The 26,423-nt window shown below is 38.0% G+C and overlaps 1 protein-coding gene across 1 annotated transcript in view; it reads right to left on the bottom strand.

Annotated features, from left to right (window-relative positions):
- Positions 1 to 26,423, bottom strand: part of Sec10 (Exocyst complex component Sec10) — a 225,498-nt gene that overhangs the window by 9,887 nt on the left and 189,188 nt on the right. Inside the window, exons 14-15 of the mRNA XM_090369552.1 lie at positions 22,412 to 22,505; positions 7,166 to 7,322 (exon numbers count right to left, since the gene is read on the bottom strand). Coding sequence (XP_090225678.1) covers positions 7,166 to 7,322; positions 22,412 to 22,505 — 251 coding nt within the window. The remainder of the gene's footprint in view (positions 1 to 7,165; positions 7,323 to 22,411; positions 22,506 to 26,423) is intronic.

Here is a 26,423-nt window from a genome sequence, read left to right as displayed (position 1 = left end):
AATATCAGTTCCATCAGCGTTTTAGACTCCCAGGTAGCAAGAACAGCTTGTCTGGCATATCTGAGAGAATGTCTGTGACAACCTCAAGGACCAATTCATTCTGAGTTTGAATCACAGTAGGACCTCTGTGATATTAAAATTTATCATGTCTGTCCTGGTCACTCACATCAGGGCATCCATGGTTCTTTTGCTGTTAGCAAGCCATGATAGAAATTAGTGTTTGGGAATTCCACAGTGCAGATGCCTCTTGAAAAAAAGTGGCCAGTGTGTGTAGTAGTGGCATGTGATGCAAGAAAGCAAGTGTATGAGCTTATGCAGCATCAGCCAAAAAAAAAAAATATCACACCATTCCCTCCAAATGCCTGTCCAGTTCCTCCTTAAATTTATTCAACCTATCAACTTCCACGACAGATGGAAGTTTGTTCCAGCAATTAACCACCCGCTGGCTAAAGGCAAATTTCTGCACATCTATTCTACATCTGTCTTTTGTTAATTTGAATTTATGCCCCCTTAGGTTCGTAATCTGAACGAGTGGAAGGATCCCATCAGAATTCAGCGTGCTAAACCCATTCAAGGCCTTATACACCTCAATCAGATCACTGTGCAGGTGCCTGGTCTCCAGCCACTGCAATTTGAAGAACTTAAGCCTCTCTTGGTAAGAGGATCCCTTCATTCCCCTCACCAATCTTGTTGCGCTTCTCTGTACATGCTCAAGCAAATCGACATCCTTCCTATGAGGTCTTCAGACGCAGTACTCAAGGCATGGCCTGACCATTGCCTTATACAGAGGGACAATCACCTCCTTTTCCCTGCTAGCAAAATTCCTATACATCATTGACAAAACCTCATGACCTGCCCTCACAGCCTGTCTGCATTGCTCAGAAAACTTCATATCTGACTGCACAATTACTCCCAGGTCTTTTTCATTTTCTAACACCTTAAGTGTAGTATCACACAGTTGGTACTTTTCTCTCGGGTTACTTCTACCCACATGCAGTACTTTGCATTTGTCAAGGTTAAACTTCAGTTGCCACTTCTTAGCCCATCTATCCAAATTATCTAGATCCTGTTGCAGTAGCACACTGCCATTAACAACCCTACCAACCTTTGTATCATCTGCAAACTTCGACACTAAGCCTTTTGTATACTTTTATCATTGTATACTACTTTTGTATATTTATCATTGATAAATATACAAAACAACAGTGGACTCAACACCGAATCCTGTGTGACTCCACTAATAACTTTCTTCATTTTCAGATTTTTCTTCTTTGGGTATCTGCATTTGCCTATTAAGGAGTAGGAGTTTCCTAGCTTGTTTCCAGTTGTGTCATACTTTAAGCAGGAGATAATGCTATACTTCCCTGGATAAGTGTGAGCCTCTGTTTATTTATCAATTTTTATTCTTAATTTTGATTGTATATAGGTGGCAGTCGGCAGCACTTTTTGGGTGTTATTGGTTACAGTTTGCTACTGTCTCTTCAATGTGGTATAATAGTGTTTTAACTTTACAAAATTACGAGAAACAACAATTTTATATAAAAAAAAAAAAAAAAAACATACTATACTAAATATAGTGTATTATAATATTTAAACTGAAATTAAAACACTTTACATGACGTGTATGCAAATCTGTGTAGTTTATTAGCATCAAGTGTTGCTGTTGGAAATTAAATTAAATTAAATTCCCTAAACCAGGTGTGATCAATACCCTATACTAACTTTCTCCTGTGGTGACATTTTCAAGTCCACTTTGTGGTTCTAATTTCACTTGTAACAAAAAATAAATCAAAACAGGTTTATTCCTTTTACAAATTAGAAAGTTTGTAAAAGAAATATTGCAAAAATTTGTTAAGAAAATTGTAACAGGATAACATAAAATGGACTGAGATCAGGCAGATTTGGTAATCATGAGAGAATTAAAAACTCAATGAGCATTCACTAAATCAACCTAACATGGGGTATTAACTTGCAGGATGAGTCTCCAGTGAAGTGCTCGTAAATAGCATTATGCAGCTGGGATTGAGAGTTTCATGTTCATTACATCGTGCCAACACTGGGCCATCTGCGTGGTATAGTCAGAAATGTGATTTATCAGACCAGGTAACTCATTTCCACATCCATCGTAGGCACATTTGCTTGTGATGGACAGTCAGTAGGGATACTCAAGCGGGCCATCATCTATAATAGCCCAACCATATTAGCATAACAAGCATGACTTGTGCCACATCTGTTCTGCTGGATTGTACATTGAATCCTCCTCTTACCCTTTTGGTGAACAATGGATGACTAGATGGGATCTCAGGCCCTCACGCTGGGCAAAAGTAGCCATATCTCAGATACTCAACTTTGCTGATCTGTACCCCCAACGATTATCCCACTTATATCATTTGTGCCACTATATATTTGTCTGTACAAGTGTATTCATGAGCAGATTTATGTGATATTCAAGCTGAAATAACTCAGAGTGGGAGATCCTATTCCCTCTGCCTGTGATGAGCTTACTATGCCTTGATTGAAGACTAGAAATTTCTCCAGACATCAACAAGACTCAAACACAGACATCTCTGAACAAGTGGCACACAGCAAACTACTGTACTATCATGGATGATTTCTTTGTGTGGACACAGGTGTAATGAATGCAGTAGTGTCAGGCTTGCCTTACACAGAGACAGTGCACTACATCACGGTAGTAGCAGAAGATGCCACAGAGGAAATAATGATTAGGGATATTCCTAATGCAAGGCTATCTCAGTGTACAGCAGATAAGCATGATAAGCTAATAACATGCTTATCTCCTTTACACTGAGAATGTATAAAGATAATGATATACTAGGATAATGGCAGATGTGAATTATTATAATACATAAAAAAGTATTTTAACGAAAATTGCATTACAGTTTTGAAACAACAAATGTTAAAAATATTTTCTGAATAAAATCATACTAGGATTTCTAGGCTACAGAATAACTAACAACTAGAAATGGTGAGGGGGGGGGGATAACCTAACAGCACAGTAGCCAACTCTCCCAATTTATGATGGAGAATCCACCTTTTTTTTATTTGATTTGGCCCCTTCTTCACCTCGCCATCACAATATGGTTGGTTACAAAGGGTTACCTCCATCTTTTTTGCAAAAACAGTTTTCTCCATCTTTTTTCTTTTTTGCAAGAAAATAATAAAACTACATTAAAACTAGAATATTTAAAAAGTCTGTGAATTTTTGCTTATTTCCATTAACAAATTGGTTGTCATATGTTAGTCTACTCTATAAAATAGAAATCCAGGATAATAGCCTTGTTTTCTGCAATGCGTGACCATTTCATCATACTTTTGTAATGTGAAACTAATTATACCAACATCTTTCAGTAAGATAAAGAAATATGACAAAATTTTAGAAAACATAGGCAAGATTTTTCCATCATCGAGATAAGACTTCAGTTATAGCTCGGACACAGCATGGGTTTGTTAAGGGTAAATCTGGTCTGACTAATTTGATTGGATACTATGATGTAGTCACAAAGGAACTGGATGCAAAGAATAAATTCCAAATGAAGGTAGCACATTTGTCTTGTGTACTGTAAGTATATGTGCTATTTCAGTTTCAAGCAGAGGGAAATATGATGTAATCAGACATTCTGAAGCAAACAAGCATTATGGAAACCACGGAAAGAACAAGTAACCCTCGAATAACACGGTTATTAGGTTTCTATAAAATGTCGTGTTGTGTGAAACCATGTTATACAGGACTAAGAAAAAGTCCAAAAAGGGGAGTTATGTTCCAAAAGATAACAAAAATACACTATTTCCTTAACAAAACTAACAAAAATACACCATTCTAGATTTCGTGTATCTTCTGCTCTCTTTAAAAAATCAGTAATCTGGGTTTGTTTGCTTTTGCTTGATAAATATTTGTGAATTTCATCATATGGAACTAAGAATTTTTGAAGCTCCCTTTTGAACTTTGGGCTCGTTTCATTCAAGAATCTGCATTCAAAAAAGAAGATTCTAATCACTCAGCTAACGTTATACCTTCCCCTATAAGAACTCTACATAAGTAAAGAGTTCTTTACTTATGTAAACTCTAGAAGGAAGGGGATGAATCAGATTAGTCCACTAGATATCGATGGCTCAACTGTTGATGATCCTGCTCAGATAGCTAACAAACTAAATAAATATTTTGCATCGACATTCACACATGAGGAGTTATTCAGGGAGGGGAATGCCAGAGGTGTATTCAACTTTGGCAGTAAGCTAGTAATCTTGTAATAGCTGAGAGGAAAGTGGAGGAGAAATTGTTGAAGATAAACACAAGAAAGGCACCTGGGGGTGGATAGAATCTATCCAGTTATATTAAAGGAGGCGGCAAAGGAAGTAAGCAAAATCTTAGCCATAATTATGAGAGCTTCCCTGGATCAGGGGAGGTACCCATGGACTGGAGATATGCAAATGTGACCCCAATCCACAAAGGAGGATCAAAGAGAGAGACACAGGTAATTGCAGACCTGAGTTTAACTGCTGCTCCAGGGAAATTAATGGAGACACTGGTTAAAGAAGCATTGCAGGATCATCTAGACAAGACTTCAGTTATAGCTCGGACACAGCATGGGTTTGTTAAGGGGAAATCTTGTCTGACTAATTTGATTGGATACTATGATGTAGTCACAAAGGAACTGGATGCAAAGAATAACTTTGATATCATGTATTTGGATCTTAGAAAAGCCTTTGATACTGTTGCACATAGAAGACTGCTGTACGAATTGGAGCAGTGTGGCATTGGAGGCAAATTGCTGCTATGGATAAAGGGATGGTTGAGTGGGAGAAGGCAGAGAGTGGTAATCAATATACACTGCTCTTCGTGGACTAATGCTATTAGTGGAGTCCCTCAGGGCTCAGTGTTGGGTCCATTGTTTTTTCTGTATTTATAAATGATATTAATGATGGTATATAAGGCTTAATGTCCAAGTTTGCAGACGATACAAAGGTTGGCAGGGTTGTTTAATGACAGTACACTGCTGCAACAGGATCTAGAAAAGTTGAGCAGATGGACTGAGAGGTGGCAAATGAAGTTTAACATTAAAAAATGTAAAGTACTACATATGGGAAGCAGTAATCCCAGAGTAACGTATAAACTCTGTGGTACCAAACTGACAGTGGTAGAGAATGAAAAGGACCTGGGGGGTAATTGTGCAGGCAGATATGAAGTTTTCTGAGTAGTGCAGATGGTCTGCAAGAGTAGCTCATGGTGCCTTGTCAATGATATATAGGAACTTTTCTAGCAGGAATAAGGAGGTGATTATCCCCGTTTATAAGGCAATGGTCAGACCACATCTTGAGTACTGTATACAGGTGTGGAGGCCTCATTTTAAAAGGATGTAGAGCTGTTGGAATGAGTACAGAGAAGGGAAACAAGATTAGTGAATGGAACAAAGGGTTGTTCTTATGAAGAGAGGCTTAAGTTTTGCAAATTAAAGTGTCTGGAGACTAGGCACCTGTGAGGTGATCTGATTGAGGTGTATAAAGCCTTGAATGGTTTAAGCATGCTCAATGCTGATGGGATTCTTCCTCTTGCTCAGAATAATCGCCTTAGAGGGCATAAATTAAAATTGAGGAAACACGGCTGTGCGGAAGTTTGCCTTTAGCCAACGGGTGGTTGATTGCTGGAACAAACTTCCGTCTGTCGTTGTAGAAGTTGATAGCTTAAATAGATTCAAGGCAGAACTTGACAAACATTTGGAGTGAGTGGATGGGCGAAATAAGGGTTTTTTTTTTGGCTGATGCTATATAAACTTGCTTTCTTGTTAGTTAGTTATTTGGTTTTTAGGAGCATTAGCAACTAAGACCATATTGCTCCGGGATATGCGGTGGTCATTCCCTGACCTTTCCGCATCCTCCGTATTTGGTGGTGATGGGCTCGAACCCCGGTCTAATCAAGAAGCGTATGCTACGCACTGCTGCTCCTTCCCACCTGGCTACGGAGGTGCCTTTGCTATGCTAATGAGAACCTACCAGACATTATTATGAATGAAAAACAGCTGATATACAATGCTCCTTGGTTGGGGAACTGACAAATGTATGTAAAAAGAAACTTGAAATGTAAATTATCCCAAGTCATGGCATTTTGACATTTCCTCACAGCAATGCTTTGAAAATGTTTTTTTTTTTTTTTTTATGAACCCCAAACACGAAAGGTATCAAAACCTATAGTACTTAGTACCGTGCATGGGTTGAAGGAGAAGTATGGGGGGAGGGGGATTTTATAGACAGCAGAGACATTGTTATGTCAGTGTACATAACATTTCTGAAAAGGTAAAATTTAGAGCAGTACCTTTTTTTAAGCAATCAAATCAATTGTTATCTAACAGAAAACACAAACAAATCCACAGACAGAAAAATCCCAGATAAGTTAATGTCTAAAAGTATACTCTATCAGTAAACATTCACATGTCTATATTTTAATTTCTAGTGTAGTGTGGAATTTAAAAACCCTCCTACCTTTTCTGAAAAATCTATTTTGGCCCAAAAATCACATTTTCCTCCTGCTTAAAATTACCTGATTTCCAGCTTTCTGAAAGTGGAAAGTTAGATGATAAGGAAGATGGACGAAGTGATTGGCCTAAATTACACAAACTAAAACTGAACAAGCTGTGAAAAAGATGTAAAACTGCTCATCTGAACTACCAAACATGATACAACACACAAGAACCAGTCATTCGTCACGGGAATAAAAAGGATCAGTGAATGCAAAGGTGTTCTGAAAGCTGATGTTACACACTTGTTATCCATGTTCATAAAAAAGTTTAAAAAATTATGATAAAAAGTATCTCTAGTTTCTCAGTTTTACTCATAGCTCTGGCTGGAGTAAAACAAAGAAATGCAGCTGACAGAAATATCATTCTTTCTTGATATAATGTTTAGCTAACAACTTTGCTTATCTAGTAAAAATTTCCATATTTCTAACTCCTATAGTCAACTAATTTAGTAACATGTATATTTCAGGTTTAGCTTCTGATGTCTGCATCATCCTGATGGTTTTTTCCTTTAATGAAATGGCACATTAACACATCATTAAAACAACATTTTATTAATAACTGTGGCATGCATACTGCCAGTTTCTCTTGCAGCTTTTGATAAAAGTGCAAATTGAACTAGTAAAAATTCTTACCTTCAGAATTATATTGAAACTGCTGAAGATGATCATAGATGGTCCTGTGAAATCTAGTACCTAGTTCTGTAAGCACAGCTTCCACATTCTTTCCATCTAGTGAATCTCTTATCTTTTCAACACAAATTTTAATAAATTTCACAACATCTGCACAAGCCTGAAAATAAAATTGTGAAATAGAAATCTTTTCAAGGTTGTAAAAACGTCCATCTTTGTAGATAATGTAAAATGATTACCTCAATATAATTCACTAATATTAAAGAACTACCATATTTACCTAAATATTTTTTACGATTGTAATTTTACCACTTGTTTGTGAGAATAAAATGGGGTTAAAAAACAAAAGCAATTTTCCCTTATATCTGCATAACATGTAGTATGTAGGCTGATTTTTTTTTTTTTTTTGATTTGGTAGTTGTTGGCGCATCGGCTTCTGTGGCCATATTGCACCTCCCAAGGTTTTTGCAGTACTTTGATCCAAGCCCGAGGCGGGAATCGAACCCGCGACCTTTGGGTTGCCGGGCAGGTACTTTACCCACTCGGCTAGCCCGGACGGCATATGTAGGCTGAAAATCCTGTAACAACTCATAGGCGGAACCTACATCTGGGATCAGCTAACCACAGTTTCCGATAAGATTTCAACCCAGACCTCTTTAAAATCAATGACAACTAGAAAAACTACTAAATTATGACAGAGGACAGAATTTCTTAAGATGTTATGTTCTACTCTCAAGTCTATCAGTCGTTCTTTGCATTCCAAGAATATTTCTAACAAATTCATATACTGCACAACCCAGCTTCTGTTTGAGTGTCATAAAACATCATTCCTACAATGCTTTTTCACACCAAAACACTTCAGTATCCAGGTGGTAGATGACTTTCATCAACTGGTGAAATACCACCACTTTGCTTATTGGAGGCTTGAAGTGGTGAAACCCACGTTTAGTCTCTAGAGCAAAGTTTCCGGCATCCCCCCCCTCTCCCCATACTTCTCTTTCAACCCATGCACGGTACTAAGTACTATAGGTTTTGATACCTTTCGTGTTTGGGGTTTTCATAAAAAAAAAAAAAAAAAACTTGCAAAACTACATTTATTATGCACAATGGGAGTGTGAGATCATAGGTATAGTTCTCTAATTCATTTATCATATTTTTTTAAATAAAAATATTTATATTGCATGTCTAAAAACTGATAACAAGAAACATTTATTCAACTTGTATGTGGTTATTTAATTTATTTCATTTACAAAATTCACCCTAAATCAGAGAAAAAAATTGTTTTAATATAAAATAAAATTATGGTGGAACACTTCAATAGTAAATATTGATGCTATCTACATAGCTATTATAGAGCTGAGTTTTCCATTAAATGTTAAAACTTTTGTCTAACTGGAAGAACATCATGTAAAGTAAAAATTTAGAGCAGAAGCTTCAAGTGAAGCTTCTGCTCTAAATTTATATGAGTTTTAGACTTCTTACATAAATGAGTTTTCAAATCATTCACTGTGTGCTTAGTAGCCCATAAATAAGGTGGCAAATAAGCACTGAAGCAGCTGTATGGGTAATTCAACACTATATCAAATAAACAACAATACAATGGGTGGCAAGAAAGTTCCCAGAACAACTGGTGAAATACAAAGAACACAAAATGAAGGAGCTCAAAAACAGGTTTATTTTTATTCAAAGTAATCACTACTTGATTGAATACATTAAAAAGTCAGCGAAGGCATCCAAAGAGATAATGTTCAGTTTGGCTGTTATGTTTTTCTTTACGTCCCCAACATCCTAAAATCGTTATTCTTTGAGGGCAGTTTTCACCTTGCGGAAAAGGAAGAAGAAGTCTGCTGGTGCTAGGTCGGAAGAGTATGGTGGATGGTTAGTATTGTATTAATAGTGGCAAATGATACAAGAGAGCAAGCTTATACACCATTAGCAAACACAAGTACTTCTTCCTTGCATTTATTCAAACTATTTACTCCCACAACAATGGATGGAATTGTATTCTAACAATCAACCACTCATTAGCCAAAGGCAAACATTCACACATTTTTCTGCAACCATCCTTCCTAAATTTGAATTTATCCCCTCGTGTCCATAATCTTAGCAAGAGGAAGAATCCCATCAGCAATCCATATTGAGCTTGCTCAAATCATTCCAGACCTTAAACACCTCAATCAGATCACCTCCCAGGTGCCTAGTCTCCAAATGCTGCAATTTGCAGAACTGAAGCCCTGCTTGGTAAGAGCACCCTTTTGTTCCCCTCACCAATTTCATTGCCCTTCTCTACACCTGTTCCAGCACTACATCCTTCCTAAAATGAGGTCTCCAGACCTCTATGCAGTAAGCCTGACCATTGCCTTATACAATGGGATAATCACCTCCTTATCCTTGCTAACAAAATTCCTGTATATCATTGACAGAACCCCATGAGATATCCTGGCAACTTGTCTGAACTGCTCCAAAACTTCATATATGACTGCACAATTACCTCCAGGTGCTTTGTATTTTCCACTGCGCTGAGTATGGCACCACACAGTTTGTATGTTACTTTGGGATTACTGCTACCCGTATGTGGTACCTTGCATTTATCAATGTTCAACTTCAATTGCCTATTGTTCAGCCCATCTGCCTAATTTTTCTAGATCTTTTTGAAGCAACATATCTTCATTACTGTTATTAAGCCTGATATACCTTCATAAATATCATTAATAAATACAGAAAACAACAATGGGCACAGCATCAAACCCTGTGGAACTCCACTAATAACATTTGTTTAGGAAGAGCAGTATCTATTGATAAAAACTCTCTGCCTTCTCCCACTCAACCATTCCTTTATTCATAGCAAAAACTTGCTCTTAATGCTACTACATCATAAGCCATTTTCAATCCACTGCAGGATGAAGGACTCTCCAGCAACTTTCCAGTTCCTTCTGTTTTGAGCACTGGCCATCCATTTACTACCCACAAACTCATGAATTTCATCTATCCATCTCCGCCTTTGTCTTCCAGGTTTTCTTCTAGCTCATCTTGGATACCATTCTGTTATTTTCTTAGTCCATCTGTCATCATGTCTTCGAGCTACGTGTCCTGCCCAAGACCATTTTAGTTCTTTAGTTTTGATAACAATGTCCTTTACTTGAGTTTGTTGCCTAATCCATGTGTTTCTCTTCTTATCTAACAGTCTGATTCCCAATATGATTTGTTCCATTCTTCGCTATGTAGTTCTCAGCTTCTCTTCCATTCTTTTGGTGAGTGCCCATGTTTCACTTCCATAGTCATGGTGTGGAGTGTACAATGGTTCATTATTTTACGTTTCAGACAAATTGGGATATTGCTCCTCAGTATGTGACTATATTTCCAGAATGCTATCCATCCAAAATTTATTCTTCTCTTGACTTCCAGCCATTTATCATTATTACAGCTAATAACTTGTCCCAGATAAGTATATGACTCCACCTTTTCAATTACTGCTCCTTTAATCATTATATCCCTTTCTGTGGCATACTTGTTCATCATTACTTTTGTTTTAGCCATATTCATCTTTAATCCAAAATCCTTACTAACTCTGCATAACTGATTCAGATTTTCCTCTAATTCTTTGGGATCGTGGCTTATGACCACAATGTCATCTGCAAATCGTAAATGGTTTAGGTACTCTCCGTTCACATTGACTCCTTTCTGCGACCAGTCTAATCTTCTGAAAGCTTCCTCAAGGGCAGCAGTAAACAGCTTCAGAGATATTGTGTCTCCTTGTCGAACTCCTTTCTCAATTTTTAATTTCCTATTGTCTTTGTCTAGTCTAATAAAGGAGGTAGCACTCTCATATATTTTTTTCAAAATCATAATATATGGGGTATCAATGCCTTGTCTTTGCAGTGCCCGAAACATTGCCTTATGCTGTATGGAGTCAAATGCCTTTTCATAAGGCTATTATCAGGGAAACGGGGAACATGCTTTGTAAAAAGGATAGGTGGAACAGGACCAGGGTATGTCTGCCAGGGGCAAAGGTTGATGACATTGTAGAGCGAATATCATCTTTTAAGGGCACAAAAGTTGATATAGTTGTACACGTTGGGACTAATGATATTAAGAGTAGGAGACCGGCAGAATTACTTAATAAGTACAGGTCACTGTTGAACAAAAGCCGAGAATTAGGGTTGAATTTGAAAGTGTCTGCAATTCTGCCCAGACACGATAGGAGGGAGTATATGATGAGAGCCTTGTCGATCAATTCGGCCCTGGAAAGATTGTGCAAGGCTCAAGGGGTAGAATTTTTTTCAGCCTGGACTGTACTTGTTAACAGGAGAGATTGCTTCTACAGGGATGGGATACACTTAAATAGAAAGGGTGCAAGAATATTTGCTGATGCTATCGAGGCAGTGTTAGGTGGGTCGGAAAACTGCTAGCTTGGGGGGAGACAAAGACCAATAGATTGACAGCAGCCACTGGCAGAGGTGAAAGAGATTCTTGCACTGCTTCTATTAGAATGAGCAGAAGCCTGAAAAACAAGATGCATGATATTTCAGAGACTGCTGGGAGCCATTGCGGTACAAGTAAACACATGGGTTGTGTTAGGGTAACTAAGAATAGAAATGGGTGCAGGTATACTTGCGTGTACACCAATGCTAGGAGTTTAGTAAACAAATTTGATGAATTTGAGGTATTGCTCAAAACATCAAAGGCAGATATTGTTGGGATATCAGAGACGTGGTGTCACACAGATATAAGGAATGCAGAACTGGAATTTGGGGAGTACAACGTCTACAGAAAGGATAGACAGGATAGGATGGGGGGAGGGGTTATGCTATTAGTTAAGAAACACATAAAAACCAAGGAAGTGAAGCCAGTCGACATTGCTGGACAGTGCAGTGTTGAGTCAGTTTGGTGTGACATAAGCATTGGGAGATCAAAATTGAGAGTAGGAGTGTGCTATAGGCCTAATGACTCTGATGAGTATAATAAGAAACTGTACAGGGAAATAGAGTGGACCAGCAAATCAGAGAGTCTTAATAATGGGAGATTTTAATTTCCCAGATATTGACTGGAATTTGGGGGCTGGTCACTCACACACTAGCAGAGCTTTTGTGGATTTATTGGATGATTGTTTTCTACATCAGCATGTTCGGGAGGCAACTAGAGGGAGTAATACTTTTGATTTGATTATCAGCAGTGATTCTTCATGCATTAAGAATCTGCAGATAAATGAACCACTAGGTGGCAGTGATCACAGTGTGCTGAAGTGGGATTTACTCAAAGAGCTAACTACCATTAGGAGTAAAGGGAAGGGTTATTGCTTCCGTAAAGGCGATACGATGGACTGAGACAGTATTTAAATTCTATACAGTGGGACCAACTGATGATGTTACCAACAGCAAATTCAAAATGGGAAGCATTCAAAGAACTTATCTTGGAAGCTACTAGGCTTTACATACCAACTAAGAAATACTGTTCAAGGTTTAGGCCAAAATGGATGTCAGATGAACTAATGAGGCAAGTGGCAGAGAAGAAAAATCATGGGATACTTACAAATTAACACATGACACAGAAGCCTATGATAGATACAAGTTGATATGCAACCAAGTTACAAAGGAAGTTAGGCAGGCGAAGGCAGATTACGAGAAATCCTTGGCAAGGGATGCAAAGAAAAACAGCAAAGATTTCTTTACTTATGTAAACTCTAGAAGGAAGGGGATGAATCAGATTGGTCCACTTGATATTGATGGGTCAACTGTTGATGATCCTGCTCAGGTAGCTAACAAACTAAATGAATATTTTGCATCGACATTCACACATGAGGAGTTATTCAGCGAGGGGAATGCCAGAGGTGTATTCAACTCTAGCAGTAAGCTACAGAATCTTGAAATAACTGGGAGTAAAGTGGAGGAGAAACTGTTGAAGATAAACACAAGAAAGGCACCCGGGGTGGATGGGATCTATCCAGTTATATTAAAGGAGGCAGCAAAGGAAGTAAGCAAACCCTTAGCCATAATTATGAGAGCTTCCTTGGACTCAAGGGAGGTACCCATAGACTGGAAATGTGCAAATGTGACCCCAATTCACAAAGGAGGATAAAAGGCTGACACAAGTAATTATAGACCTGTGATCTTAACTTCTGTTCCAGGAAAATTAATGGAGGCACTGGTTAAAGAAGCACTGCAGGATCATTTAGACAAGACTTCAGTTATAGCTCGGACACAGCATGGTTTTGTTACGGGGAAGTCTTGCCTGACCAATTTGATTGGATACTATGATGCAGTCACAAAAGAACTGGATGCAGGGAATAGCTTTGATATTATATACTTGGATCTTAGAAAGGCTTTTGATACTGTTGCACATGGAAGACTGCTACACAAATTGGAGCAGTGTGACATTGGAGGCAAATTGCTGCTATGGATAAAGGGGTGGTTGAGGGGGAGAAGACAGAGTGGTAATCAATGGACACTGCTCATTATGGACTAATGTTATTAGTGGAGTCCCTCAGGGCTCAGTGTTGGGTCCATTATTGTTTTCTGTATTTATAAATGATATTGATGATGGTATATCAAGCTTAATGTCCAAGTTTGCAGACGATACAAAGGTTGGTAGGGTTGTCAAGGACACTACTGACACTATGCTGCTGCAACAGGATCTGGAAAGGTTGAGCAGATGGGCTGAGAGGTGGCAAATGAAGTTTAACATTGACAAATGTAAAGTACTACACATGGGAAACAGCAACCCCAGAACAACGTATCAACTCTGTGGCACTACACTGAGAGTGGTAGAGAATGAAAGGGACTTGGGGGTGGTTGTACAGGCAGATATGAAGTTCTCTGAGCAGTGCAGACGGACTGCAAGAGTAGCTCATGGAGTATTGTCAATGATATACAGGAATTTTTCCAGCAGGGATAAGGAGGTGATTATTCCCTTGTATAAGGCAATGGTCAGGCCACACCTAGAGTACTGTATACAGGTCTGGAGGCCTCATTTCAAGAAGGATGTAGAGCTGCTGGAACGAGTACAGAGAAGGGCAACAAGATTAGTGAATGGAACAAAGGGGTGCTCTTACAAAGAAAGGCTTAAGTTTTGCAAATTACAGTGTCTGGAGACTAGGCACCAGCGAGGTGATCTGATAGAGGTGTATAAAGCCTTGAATGGTTTGAGCATGCTCAATGCTGATGGGATTCTTCCTCTAGCTCAGAAAAATCACCTGAGAGGGCATAAATTCAAATTGAGGAAAGACAGATGTAGGATAGACGTGCGGAAATTTGCCTTTAGCCAGCGGGTGGTTGGTTGGTGGAACAGACTTCCATCCCTTGTCGTGGAGGTTGATAGCCTAAATACGTTTAACGCTCAGCTGGACAGGTATTTTGAACGAACAGAGGGGTGAAGTGGAAGTGGGTTTTTTTTTTTTTTTTTTTTTGGCTGATGCTGCATAAGCTTGCTTTCTTGCATCAAATGCCTCTACTAATGCTAATGCTAATAATCCACAAATGCCAGGCATAATGGTGTTTTATATTCATTTGCTTTCTCCATTAGCTGTGATATTACGTGAAGGTGATCCACAGTTGAGAATCCTGTCTTAAAGCCAGCTTGCTCTTTCGGTTGATTCTCATCAAGTATTCTTTCTAATTTGTTAGCAATGACCCTTGTGAACAACTTGTAGATGTGGGACAACAAGCTAATTGGTCTATAATTTCCAATTTCTGATTTATCTCCTTTCTTATGCAGCAAAACTATGAATGCATTATTCCACTGCTTAGGCGTCACACCTTTTCTAATGCACTTTGTGAAGAGCCTTGCCAGTTTTTACGTTATGTCTCTTCCTTCCAATTTTAACAACTCTACAGTAACTTCATCTTCCTCTGGGGCTTTCTGATTCTTCATTTTCTTCAATGCATGTTCTAGCTCATCAGGAAGAATATTGGGTATGTCGTATGTGTTGCTACTTTGCAATCCATCTTCTCCACTGCTGGCATCATTCCCCTGCTCCTTGTATAATTCTCTATAGTAGTCTTCTGCTATTTGAATTATGCCTGCTCTGCTGTTTATAAGTACACCATTGCTATTCTTCAGTTTCAGTATCATTTGTCTTTCTGTATTAATGCTCATGGTTGCTGATTTAAATCCTTTGTTTTTTCTTAATGCTTGTTCTACTTTTCTTGTGTTAAATCTTCTTATGTCCTCTCTGAGTCTCTTTCTAATGGCTTTGCATAACTCAGTATACTCAATTTTCTCCCTGTCAGTGTTTTTCTTGCTTTTCATTTGTCGTCTTCGGTTCATCATGACAAGTGTTTCGTGACTAATTTTTTCTTCTTTGGATTTCTTTTCCCTATAGTTTTCTTGGGCTTTATCACTTTCAAAAAGTTGTAATATTCCTCGTCGATATCTTGGTCCTCAGCAGTCTGCAGAAGCTCAAACTTGTTCTTAAGTTCCAGTACATACTGCTTTTTCTCCTCTTCTGTTATCTCAAAGACCTTTGTATTATTTATTCGAGTCAGTTTTTTCTTTCCTTTCCTACATCTATATCAAGTGTACATCTTACCATTCTGTGATCACTTCCAACATTTACCTTATTCAGGACGGTAACACCATTCACAATATATCTTCTGTTAGTGAGGATGAAGTCGATTTCATTAGTAGTTAATCCATTTGGACTCTTCCATGTCCACTTTCTGTTCACCCTTTTCTTGAAAAAAAGTGTTCATTACTGACAGTCCTTGAGATTCTGCAAATTCCACAAGTCTTTCATTTCTTTCACCAATTCCAAAATTTCCTATAGTTCCCCTTTCTGCGCTGTTTTGTCTTTTTCCAACCTTAGCATTGAAGTCTCCCATAATAATAGTGTAGTGAGTTTTCTGCTCATCTAGAAGACTCTCAATTTCGGTGTACATTTCTTCAACCTCTTCATCATCATGGCTCGATGTTGGTGCATAAATCATTATAATCTTTAGCTTGTACCTCTTAGAAATCTTGAGTATTAGTCTTGACACTCTTGGTGATGTACTTTTGAATTCCAAAATGTTGTTTTTAAAATCTTTATGGACCAGAAACCCAACTCCACCTTTACTCCTTTCACTGTTTCCATTGGTGTACAGCAGATTTCCACTTGATAAACTTATAAGTGATTCATTTCTTCTTCTTGTTTCAGCCAAACTGATGATATTCCAATTCACATTTTCTAATTCCTTTTCCAGCTCTAATATCCTGTCTTCACCGATGAGTGATCTTAAGTTATAACAGGCCAAGTTCAGTTTCCGTGCATGGCAGCCTTTTTGTACCCAGAGATTCTTAGCACCCTCTGCTTCCACTCTGATCCTCTCGCTGCCGTTAGAGGGAGAGTGAAAGCTGCTGGGGTCTGAGGGCCATTTGTTTCGTTGTGCTTTCATGTGCTGGAGGGTTTGGTCTTTTCCTCTTCACGCTGACCAGGCGTCTTGAAGAGAACCACTCTACACGTTCGTTGCCACCTAAGTGACGTAACAGGGCTTACCATCGAGAAGGTGTGCATGAGTGGATTTTAGGGAGGCAGGCCAACCAGACTTTCCGGTTGGCCTGCCTCCAGGACTGCAGTTATACTTCCAGGAGTGCAGTTATAAAATCCAGGAGTGCAGTTATACTTCAGCAACTGAAGTATAACTGCACTCCTGGATAGTCCTGGTTCACTGCTTTAACCACTGAATCAATTATTTTTAGTGGAAGAGAAGTTAAGCTAAAAAGTCTGTAATTATTTGTGTCACCCTTTGATCCCCCTTTCTGAATTGGGGATACATTCACACATCTCCAGCGAACTCCCCTGAATCCAAAGATGCTGTCATAATTATAGCTAAGGATTTGCTTATCTCCTTTCCTGCCTCTCTTAATAACTGGATAGATCCCATCCACCCCAGGTGTTTTTTTTTATTTTTAGCTTCAATAATTTCTGTGACACTTTCCTCTCAGCTATCACAAAATCATTTAGCGCCCTGTTAGATTTTGATGAACTTCTCTAGCATCCCATTCCCTAAAGAACTCCATGTGTGAATATAGATACAAAATGCCTATTCAGTTTGTCAGCAACCTAAGCAGAATCATCAACAATTAAACCATCAAAATCAAGTAGATCAATGTGGTTCAACCCATTCCCTCTACTGTAAATATAAGCAAGGAAGTCAGTCTTTGATGCTTTTATTTGCCAGAGACTTTTCGTAATCTGCCTTACCTGGCCTAACATCCTTTGTGACTAGTTTATATCTACCATAGGCTTCAGTATCACCTGATATTTTTTATGCATCCCATGCATTTTTCTTCTCTTCTACATGTCTCATTTGATCATCTTACATCCACTTAGGTCTCACCTTGAAAGCTTCGTTGATTATTTCCCTGAATGCTTCCCATTTGTTGTTAGTAACATCATTAGTTGGTCCCACTGTATGGAATTTAAAAACTGTCTGAGACTACTATTGTCAACCAACCTTATGAAAGCAAATACCCTTCCCTTTACGGTAGTTATATCTTTAAGTAAATCCCACATTAATACATTGTGAGCAGTGCTACCTAGTAGTTCTTTATCTGCAGATTCTTAATGTATGAAGAATCAGTGCTGATAATTAGATCAAGAATTTTGCTCTCTCTTTTTGCCTCTCTAATATGCTGCTGTAGAAAAAAGTCACCAAATAAATCCACAAAATTTTTGCTAGCGTTTGAGTGAACAACCCACAAGTCCTAGTCAATATCTGGAAAGTTCCTAGGATTGTTGTACATGCAAATATACATGCACCTTTTTAGCATTAGCATTAGTAGAGGCATTTGATGCAAGAATGCAAGCTTATGCAGCATCAGCCAAAAAAAAAAAAAAAAAACCCACTTCCACTTCACCCCCTCTGTTCATTCAAAATACCTGTCCAGCTGAGCCTTAAACTTATTTAGGCTATCAACCTCCACCACAAGGGATGGAAGTCTGTTCCACCAACCAACCACCCGCTGGCTAAAGGCAAATTTCCGTACGTCTATCCTACATCTGTCTTTCCTCAATTTGAATTTATGCCCTCTCAGGTGATTTTTCTGAGCTAGAGGAAGAATCCCATCAGCATTGAGCATGCTTAAACCATTCAAGGCTTTATACACCTCTATCAGATCACCTCGCTGGTGCCTAGTCTCCAGACACTGTAATTTGCAAAACTTAAGCCTTTCTTTGTAAGAGCACCCCTTTGTTCAGATCAGCCATGGTCTCTGCTTGTTAATAGGAGGGACTGCTTCTACAGGGATGGGATACACTTAAATAGAAAGGGTGCAAGAATATTTGCTGATGCTATCGAGGCAGTGTTGGTTGGAAAATTGTGAGCTTGGTAAGATACACAGACTAACAGATTAACAATAGTTACAGGTAGAGGTGAAAGTGATTCTTTCTTACCTGTTCTCACTTGTTCTTACTGTTAGTTTCTCTAACTTAGCCCATACATTTTCTTGTTCCAAAATGACCCACAGCATGCTTTGAAATCCCTGGCACCTTGCTCTCTGGGCTGCTGCAGGTTTCAATAGAAGCAGTGCTGGAATCACTTTCACCTCTACCTGTAACTATTGTTAATCTGTTAGTCTGTGTATCTTACCAAGCTCACAATTTTCCAACCAACACTGCTTCAATAGCATCAGCAAATATTCTTGCACCCTTTCTATTTAAGTGTATCCCATCCCTGTAGAAGCAGTCCCTCCTATTAACAAGCAGAGACCATGGCTGATCTGTATAATGTCATATTTCATCAAAAATGTCTTCACAAGTATGGGATGGGCGGGGCCATTATTGTGCAACAAGAACCAGCTGCCTTTCTCTCCAAATTCCATTCTCACCAAGGAAATGTGCTTTAATAGTCTTTTAAGAACCTGTACGTAGAACACAAAATTGACTCACAAAAAACAGAATAAGAATTGTCTTGGTCCTGGCTTCTGTAAATGAAACTTTATGAGCCTTGGTAATGATTTTGAAATCCACTGCATACTCTGACACTGTCTCTGGGTCATACTGAAACACCCAACACTCGTCTCCAGTGAAACAAAAGATGAGAAAATTATGATTGCCTTGACAAGTCCGGATGAAGTTTTTGCATGATGACACTCCTCATTGCTTCTGCTCATCCATGAGGCTGTGCAGCACAAATCTTGCACCTTATTTTCCCCTAAATCTTCATGCAGAATTTAATTGTATCCTTATTCATTCAAATTCATCAGATATGAATAGGGAGATCATGATTTGACTCATTCTGATGGTCAAATCATGATCCCTTGTCACAATTTCCCGAAATTTTGAACTCTATCCTCATTTTGAGAGGTTGACAGATTCTCACATATTTAGTCATCATGTATATTCCTCGTGTCTATTTTTGAACCACTTATACCATTCAAACACACTGGTACAACTTAATATGAAAAATAAAATTTTAGTTATTTTTCATCACTGTAAACAGTATTTAACATTTCATACATATCTGTTGCAGATTTTACTAGTTTAAAACAAAATTTGATATTGGTTTGTTGTTCCATTGCAACAAAACTAGTTGTTACTTGCAATCTGTCATTCTACCGGACAATCTCTGTAATACCATATGTTGGAGGAAGTTTGAACTACAACCTATACCACTTCTGTTTATTTTCAAGCTAATCAAACATGACTGCAACAGCACTAGTCTGGGAACTTTATGGCCACATCTTGTATATGGGGTGGGCATATATTATTCACAACATCCTAGATCACAGAAGGCTGTAAAAAGTAAAGTGTACACCAGATAAAGAGATGAATGTATCAATGAATTTCACACAGACGTTAAGTTCAAGACAAAAGCCTCAATCTATGAATTTATTCTATGACTTTCCATATGGATATTAATAGGTTTTCATCATGAAGGCTGCATAATATGATACTGAAACAATATTCATTTTAATTTCAACAGTTTTCTTGCATGTGGTGTCACAGAAGCAATTGTGTTGTTGATAAATGCATGGAGTTCATTCATACTTTGACCAGTGCAATACACTTCCTTCATTTAAAACCAGGGGGGGGAAAAAATCAAGAGGACTTACATCTGGGGAAGTGCCAAGAGTCAAAAAACATGATACTGGTTGCTGAAAAATAACATTTTAGTGGCAGATGTTCCATCTATGGTATAGCAAATAACTGATACATATAAAGATAATTAGCACTGTTAACTGTGGGTAGAAAAGGTCAGTCCTCTTGTGTTGGGAACTGCACACCACACATTCAACTTCAGATTACCCTCAAACTCCTGTACAATATGTGGGTTTTCAGTATCCAAAGTACAGAGTATGTACAACAGTGCCCGTGTCTAATTAGTCTAACTGGACACAACCTGTCCAATTAGCCAAACAAATTTATCCACAGCAAAAACTTTCAACATGGTTGATCCTTTAGTAATGTAGATTTGAATACTGAATGTACAGAACTCTGTATCTACAAAACGACCATCCAGTCACACTTAGCATATACACAGAATTATCCACACAACCCAGTAGTCAAAGGCTGATGAGTACCAAGATAACTACAGAAACATACATAATAACACTGGATATTCTGTCAGATTTTGACGTAAATAATGTCAATGCTGGGGGTACCCTACAACGCTCAGACTGTCACATCTCTGAAACTAATAAACAATAGTATAAACAATTTATACTTATTTTGTCGGGTATATAATTCTGTCAACGAATATGCAAGAAAAAATTAGAAATTTTGATATTTGATATCATTTTTTTTCGAAAAAAACTAAAAATTTCTCATTTTGGTCATTTGCCATTGCACCTTGGTTACTTTCATTCTCAATAACTTCTAAACTATGATAGACAGACATAAACAGTAAGCAACAAAACTGTTTAGTAGGAAACGTAGTTTTTAAATCTATAAATAGTTTTGATGTAGCTCTTATGGTTCCCGAGTAATAGAGATGCAAAGTTGAGAGAGTTGAAAAATTCGAGCATTTTCAAGTTTGTTTTCGCAATATCTTGAAAACTATAAATGTTAGACAAAAACAGTAAGCAACAAAATTGTTGCCCTTCGAGAGCTCTACAAGAATATATAACTAGATTTCGAATCGGGTTTTTAGTTTTCAAGAGTTGAACAACTCGTTAAAGTAACAACTTCGCATTTGTCGAGCAGTGTGGTTGTATTTCATTTAGTTAAGTTCTGATGATGCCGAAAGTTACATCAACTAAATATGTTCAAAGATTTCAACAAAATCACAAATCTAATGTTGAAAAGCAAGCAACAAAGTCGGCGGCTGAATGCAAGAGTGTCATCTAGATTCACATTTCTGTCCAATTTCCTTTTCTTTCTGTCACAATATAACTTCAAATGCTGGGCCATTTGACATGAGTTGTACTTGTTGCGTGCAACGACGCAACAAGTTGCGTACAATTGAGCAACAAAATGGTTGCCCTTTGAGAGCTCTACAAGGATATATAACTAGATTTCAAATCGGGTTTTTAGTTTTCGAAAGTTGAACAACTCGTTAAAGTAACTACTTTGTTCAGTTACTTCGCTTTTGTTGAGCAGTGCAGTTGGTTTCCATTTAGTTAAGTTGTGACGATGACAAAAGTTACATCAACTAAACGTGTTCAAAGAGTTAAAAAAAATCACAAATCTAACATTGAAAAGCAAGCACCAAAGTCAGCGGCGGAACACAAGAGAGAGAGAGTCATAAGCATAAACGTGAGCAAGATCAATTAGAGGCACATGTCTGGCCATCGACAAAAAGAACAGTGCAAATATGCAACAATAAAGGTTACCACAAACTTATATTGTATTTTTTCATTTCACATGACATTATTCACGGATCCACCTTTGGCTTCATAGAGCCAATATCAATTTTTTTAGGCAGGTTGCAGAAAGAAATTTCACTGTATCTGAGGTGCAGTACAGAATGTAGTGTGTAATATTTAGAACATTACCTTGAATCCAAATCACTTTAGCAATGCATAACACATTCAGTAATAAATATACAAACATGTATCAAATAAGACAAAATAGAACATTGAAACTACATTCATGCCAATGAACATAGTTTTAATGTTCTATTTTGTAACATTAAAAAAAGATGTGAATGCTTGTCTACACAAGTAAAGTAGACAGTACCTTTTATAATAGCTTTAATTAAATTCTGTATTTGTTTTGAAAACTGGACTGCATTTTAATTGTACTGTTACAAAATTTAGTTGCACTTTAGATGAGGATCCTATACAATGTGATGCAGCAATTAATTATTACACAATTAATTATATATTACTTACATCCGTTACAGCTTTATCAGCATCAAGTTTAAAGTCTGTCTTTTTTTGTTTGGAGAGCAAGACTTTAAGCCATCCAATAATAGAAGTTATTGTTCTAAAAGAGAAAAAAAAAAAAAAAATTGGCATGAATACAAGCATAAATTTCTGATTTACGATTTTTTTTTTTTTTTCCCCAAGTATCAATAAAATTTAAAATATGAACATTAATTGTAAAAAAAACATGAATGTTAAACATTCATAAATACTGCATTTCAAACCTATACACTGTATTGTAGCTATACAACACAGTGCACTCCGCTTTACGATATTAATACGTTCCAGAGACAATCGTATCATGAAAACATTGTAATGTGAACCCAATAATACATTGATTTTTTTTTTTTTTTTTGGTAATTCGTTCCAAGACCTTGGAAATTGAAATTTTTACAATATAACTATTTATCTCTCTAAAAGGTCATTTTTATAATGGAAATTGCGGTATACTTTCATCTTTATCATATATTCCATTATAAGAATCAATTTTGAATGCATTTGTGATATTTTTCTAAAACACATTTCTGGAAGTCACAACAATAAAACAATTTGCACTTTCCTGTTTATTGGGGTTTTCTTTCTTTTTTTTTTTTTTTTTTATGTGAGCCCCAAACACGAGAGGTATTAGAACCTATAGTACTTAGTACTGTGCTTGGGTTGGAGGTTGAGAAGACAAAAGAAGATATTTGTTGACATTGGACTTGAACTTCTGTAGATTGCAATTTTCAGGAAATACGTATGAAGGAAGGTTGTTCCAGAAAACGGCAATTGAATGAATAAATGAGGAAGATGAAAGGTTGGTTCTGTGGGTTTGAAGTTGGACAGTAAATGGATGTTGGCTGGTGGCGGCACGTGTTCGGACTGTTTTTAAAGAGAGAGCGGGAATTATAGAAGCCAATTCAGAAAAACAGTGCCCATGGAAGTATATGTAGAAGAGGCAGAAAAAGTGAGCGCAGAGAAAGTGCACTCACTTTCTCTGCACTCAAATGAGAAAGTGAGTGCAGAGACTGTTAGAAATGAATCATTAATTAACCTAACTGCCCTCTTCTGAATGGAATCAAGAAGCCTGAGAGAGGTTTTGGAGGCACCACCCCAGATGTGGGAACAATATTCCATGGCAGGGCAGATTTACAATTTATACAGAGTGAGCAGCTGTTTGGAAGAAAAGTAACGCCAAGAGCGAAAGAGAAAACCAAGTGTTTTAGATGCAAAGGAAGCAATATTTGTAATGTGCTTGTGCCAAGAGAGATTAAAAGTCAGGGTAATCCCCAAAAGAGATATATCATTTTGCCTAGAAATCGGAGTGTCACTAAAGATAAGCATAGGAGCAGAAGAATCCTTTTTGCAAGATATAAGACAAGACTGAGTTTTAGAAGGGTTGAAATCAACTAAGTTGTCTTTGCCTCATTGGAGAATTACCTGAAGATCAGCATTTAAGGAACTGGTAGCAGATTTTCGAGAAGTTGAAGTTGATTCAGCAGGACAAGGTTTCTCAAAATGGAAAGTGGAATGCAATGTGCTATCATCGGCAAAACTATGGATAGGATTTCCAGTCAATGGAAGAAGGTCATTAATATACAAGAGAAAAAAAGAGTGGAGGAAAGAACTGAACCTTGGGGGACACCAGCATTAGCGGAGAAGTTAGAAGACAGAGAGCCATCTACCATCACCCTCAGTGAGCGATCAGAGAGAAAACTGGATAAACAATTACTAAAAACAGTAGGCCAACCATAAGATGGAAGCTTGTTTAGAAGACCTTTAGGCCAAACACGATCAAAAGCCTTTGAGATGTCAAGAGCAACTACTTGTGTTTCACCGAATCTTTCCACTGAATTAGTCCATAAATGGGTAACATAAGCCAGAATATCACCAGTGGATCGACACTGAAGGAATCCATACTGGCGATCATTGATCAGACGGAAGGTTTCTAGGTAGTTTAAGAGTTGGCGGTTAATTTATTTCTCCATAACTTTAGAAAGAGTAGAAGTAATTGGATGGGAGGGATTTGTCACCCTTTTTAGGAACTGGCTGGATATGAGCAAATTTCCCAGCAGAAGGAAAAACACCTTTGGAATAAGTAAGTGAAAAAAGGCAGCAAAGAATATGAGTAAGTTCAGGAGCATAGGTTTTGAGAACAAGTGGAGAAATACCATCAAGACCTGGAGCTTTATTAGCATCAAGATTCATCAAAATCCTTTTGATATCCTTTTGACAGAAGACCACAGGAGGAATTGAATGGAGCGTGTTGGGAATGGTGGGAGGTGTTTTACCAAGATCATTAATACATGAGCTGGAAGAAAAATGGGATGCTAGCAGATCAGCTTTACCCTTGGCTGAAGTGACAACAGAACCATCTGGTTTGGACAGAGGTGGGAGCAGAGATGGGCAAAAGTTGCGGCCAATAGCTTTGGCAAGAGACTAGAATGCTCGACTACCATTAGGGCAAGAAGCAAGTTTTCTACTCATAGCCTGTTCAAACTCTAGTTTTGACTGATTAATAACTGCTTTACAATTGTTGCAAGCTTTGGGTAGGCAGAAAATGAAACTGAAGAATTAGAACCAAGCCAATTACGACATGCAACATTCTTCTCTTGAACAGCCTTAGCACATTTATTGGAAAACCAAGGTTTAGATAAAGGACAAGATTTTAAAGTGGAGTGTGCGATAAAGGATTCCGTTCCTGTAAGAATAATTTCGCTGACACGATCTGAGCAAACGTTGACATCAGAAGTTTTGAAACAGTAATCCGACCAAGGAAAAGAAGAAAAGAAGTCTCACAGGTCATCCCATTTTGCATTCTTGTAATGCCAAACAGCACGAGGTTGGGAATAGCCATGAGATAAAGGTTCCATTGGAGAAGAGACAATCACCAAGTTGTGATCTGAAGTGTCTAAAGGACCTCTCACTTCGACCGTGTACTTAGAAGGGTTTTTTGTGAGAAAAAAGATCAAGCATATTGGCTGTATGATTAGGATTGTCCGGTATTCTTGTAGGTAAATGAACAATCTGTGCTAGGTCATTAGTAATTGCAAAAGCCTCCACATCTCAACCTGCTGGGTCGGTGTGACTAGAAAACGGAAGCCAGCTGGAGTTGTGAACATTAAAATCACCAAGTAAAATTACTTCACTGTTAGGAAAGTTGGACTGGAGAAAGTCAAGTTGCAAAGAGAGGATGTCAAAGAGCTCCAAGTGATTAGTGGGGGAGAACGGTAGATACAACAGATGAATTTGACACAATGAGGTAGAGAGATTTTAAGCTAGAGAAGATCAAAGAGAGGAGATTCCAAATAGCCAAGTCTCTGACAGGGAATATCAGAACATACATATGCACAAGTACCACCCTTTAGGCGAAAGGAATCATACAGCGAATAATTTGGGCATCTGAGATGAGCAGTAGTTGAATCTACTGATAACTGAGATTCTGTCAGAAAAAGTACATGGGGTTTGGCAGACTGCAAGTAGAAATGGACATCGTTGAGATTAGAATTGAGACCACGTATATTTGTGAAATGAATTAGGAAATGCTTGATAGGTTTAGATCTTTTAGCAGATAAGCTTGCTCTATTAGTTTGACAATTCATGGTGTATTCAATAGTAAGAAAAAGTGGGTGGGGCATGCTGTATGAAGTAATGAAATTTTTGGATATGGCGTACACGTGGTAAGAATATACCCAGATCCTTGACATAATGTGGCCTCGACAATGCTCCCCACATACACACTACTCGGACTCCCTCCAGTCACTATCTGGCAGAGTAGAGGTAGCAAGATTATACACTAGCTGATCTGGAAGCCTCCTAGAGAGTTACCAATAGGTTTGGTCCGGTGTACTAACTAGCGGCCAGCCTGCGAACACCGTTTTAGAGCTGTACCCTCGAAATGTAAGGAATATTGGATCTCGCCACGACGTTCATCATAACCTCAAAAGTCATCACTCATACTGCATGATGGAAGAGATAGGGAAGGGTTCACGCATTCTGT

This window comes from Mastigoproctus giganteus, chromosome 3 (assembly GCF_048544385.1).
Source record: "Mastigoproctus giganteus isolate SK-2022 chromosome 3, ASM4854438v1, whole genome shotgun sequence".
Lineage (NCBI taxonomy): Eukaryota > Metazoa > Arthropoda > Arachnida > Uropygi > Thelyphonidae > Mastigoproctus > Mastigoproctus giganteus.
This window is presented reverse-complemented; position numbering and strand designations above follow the sequence as displayed.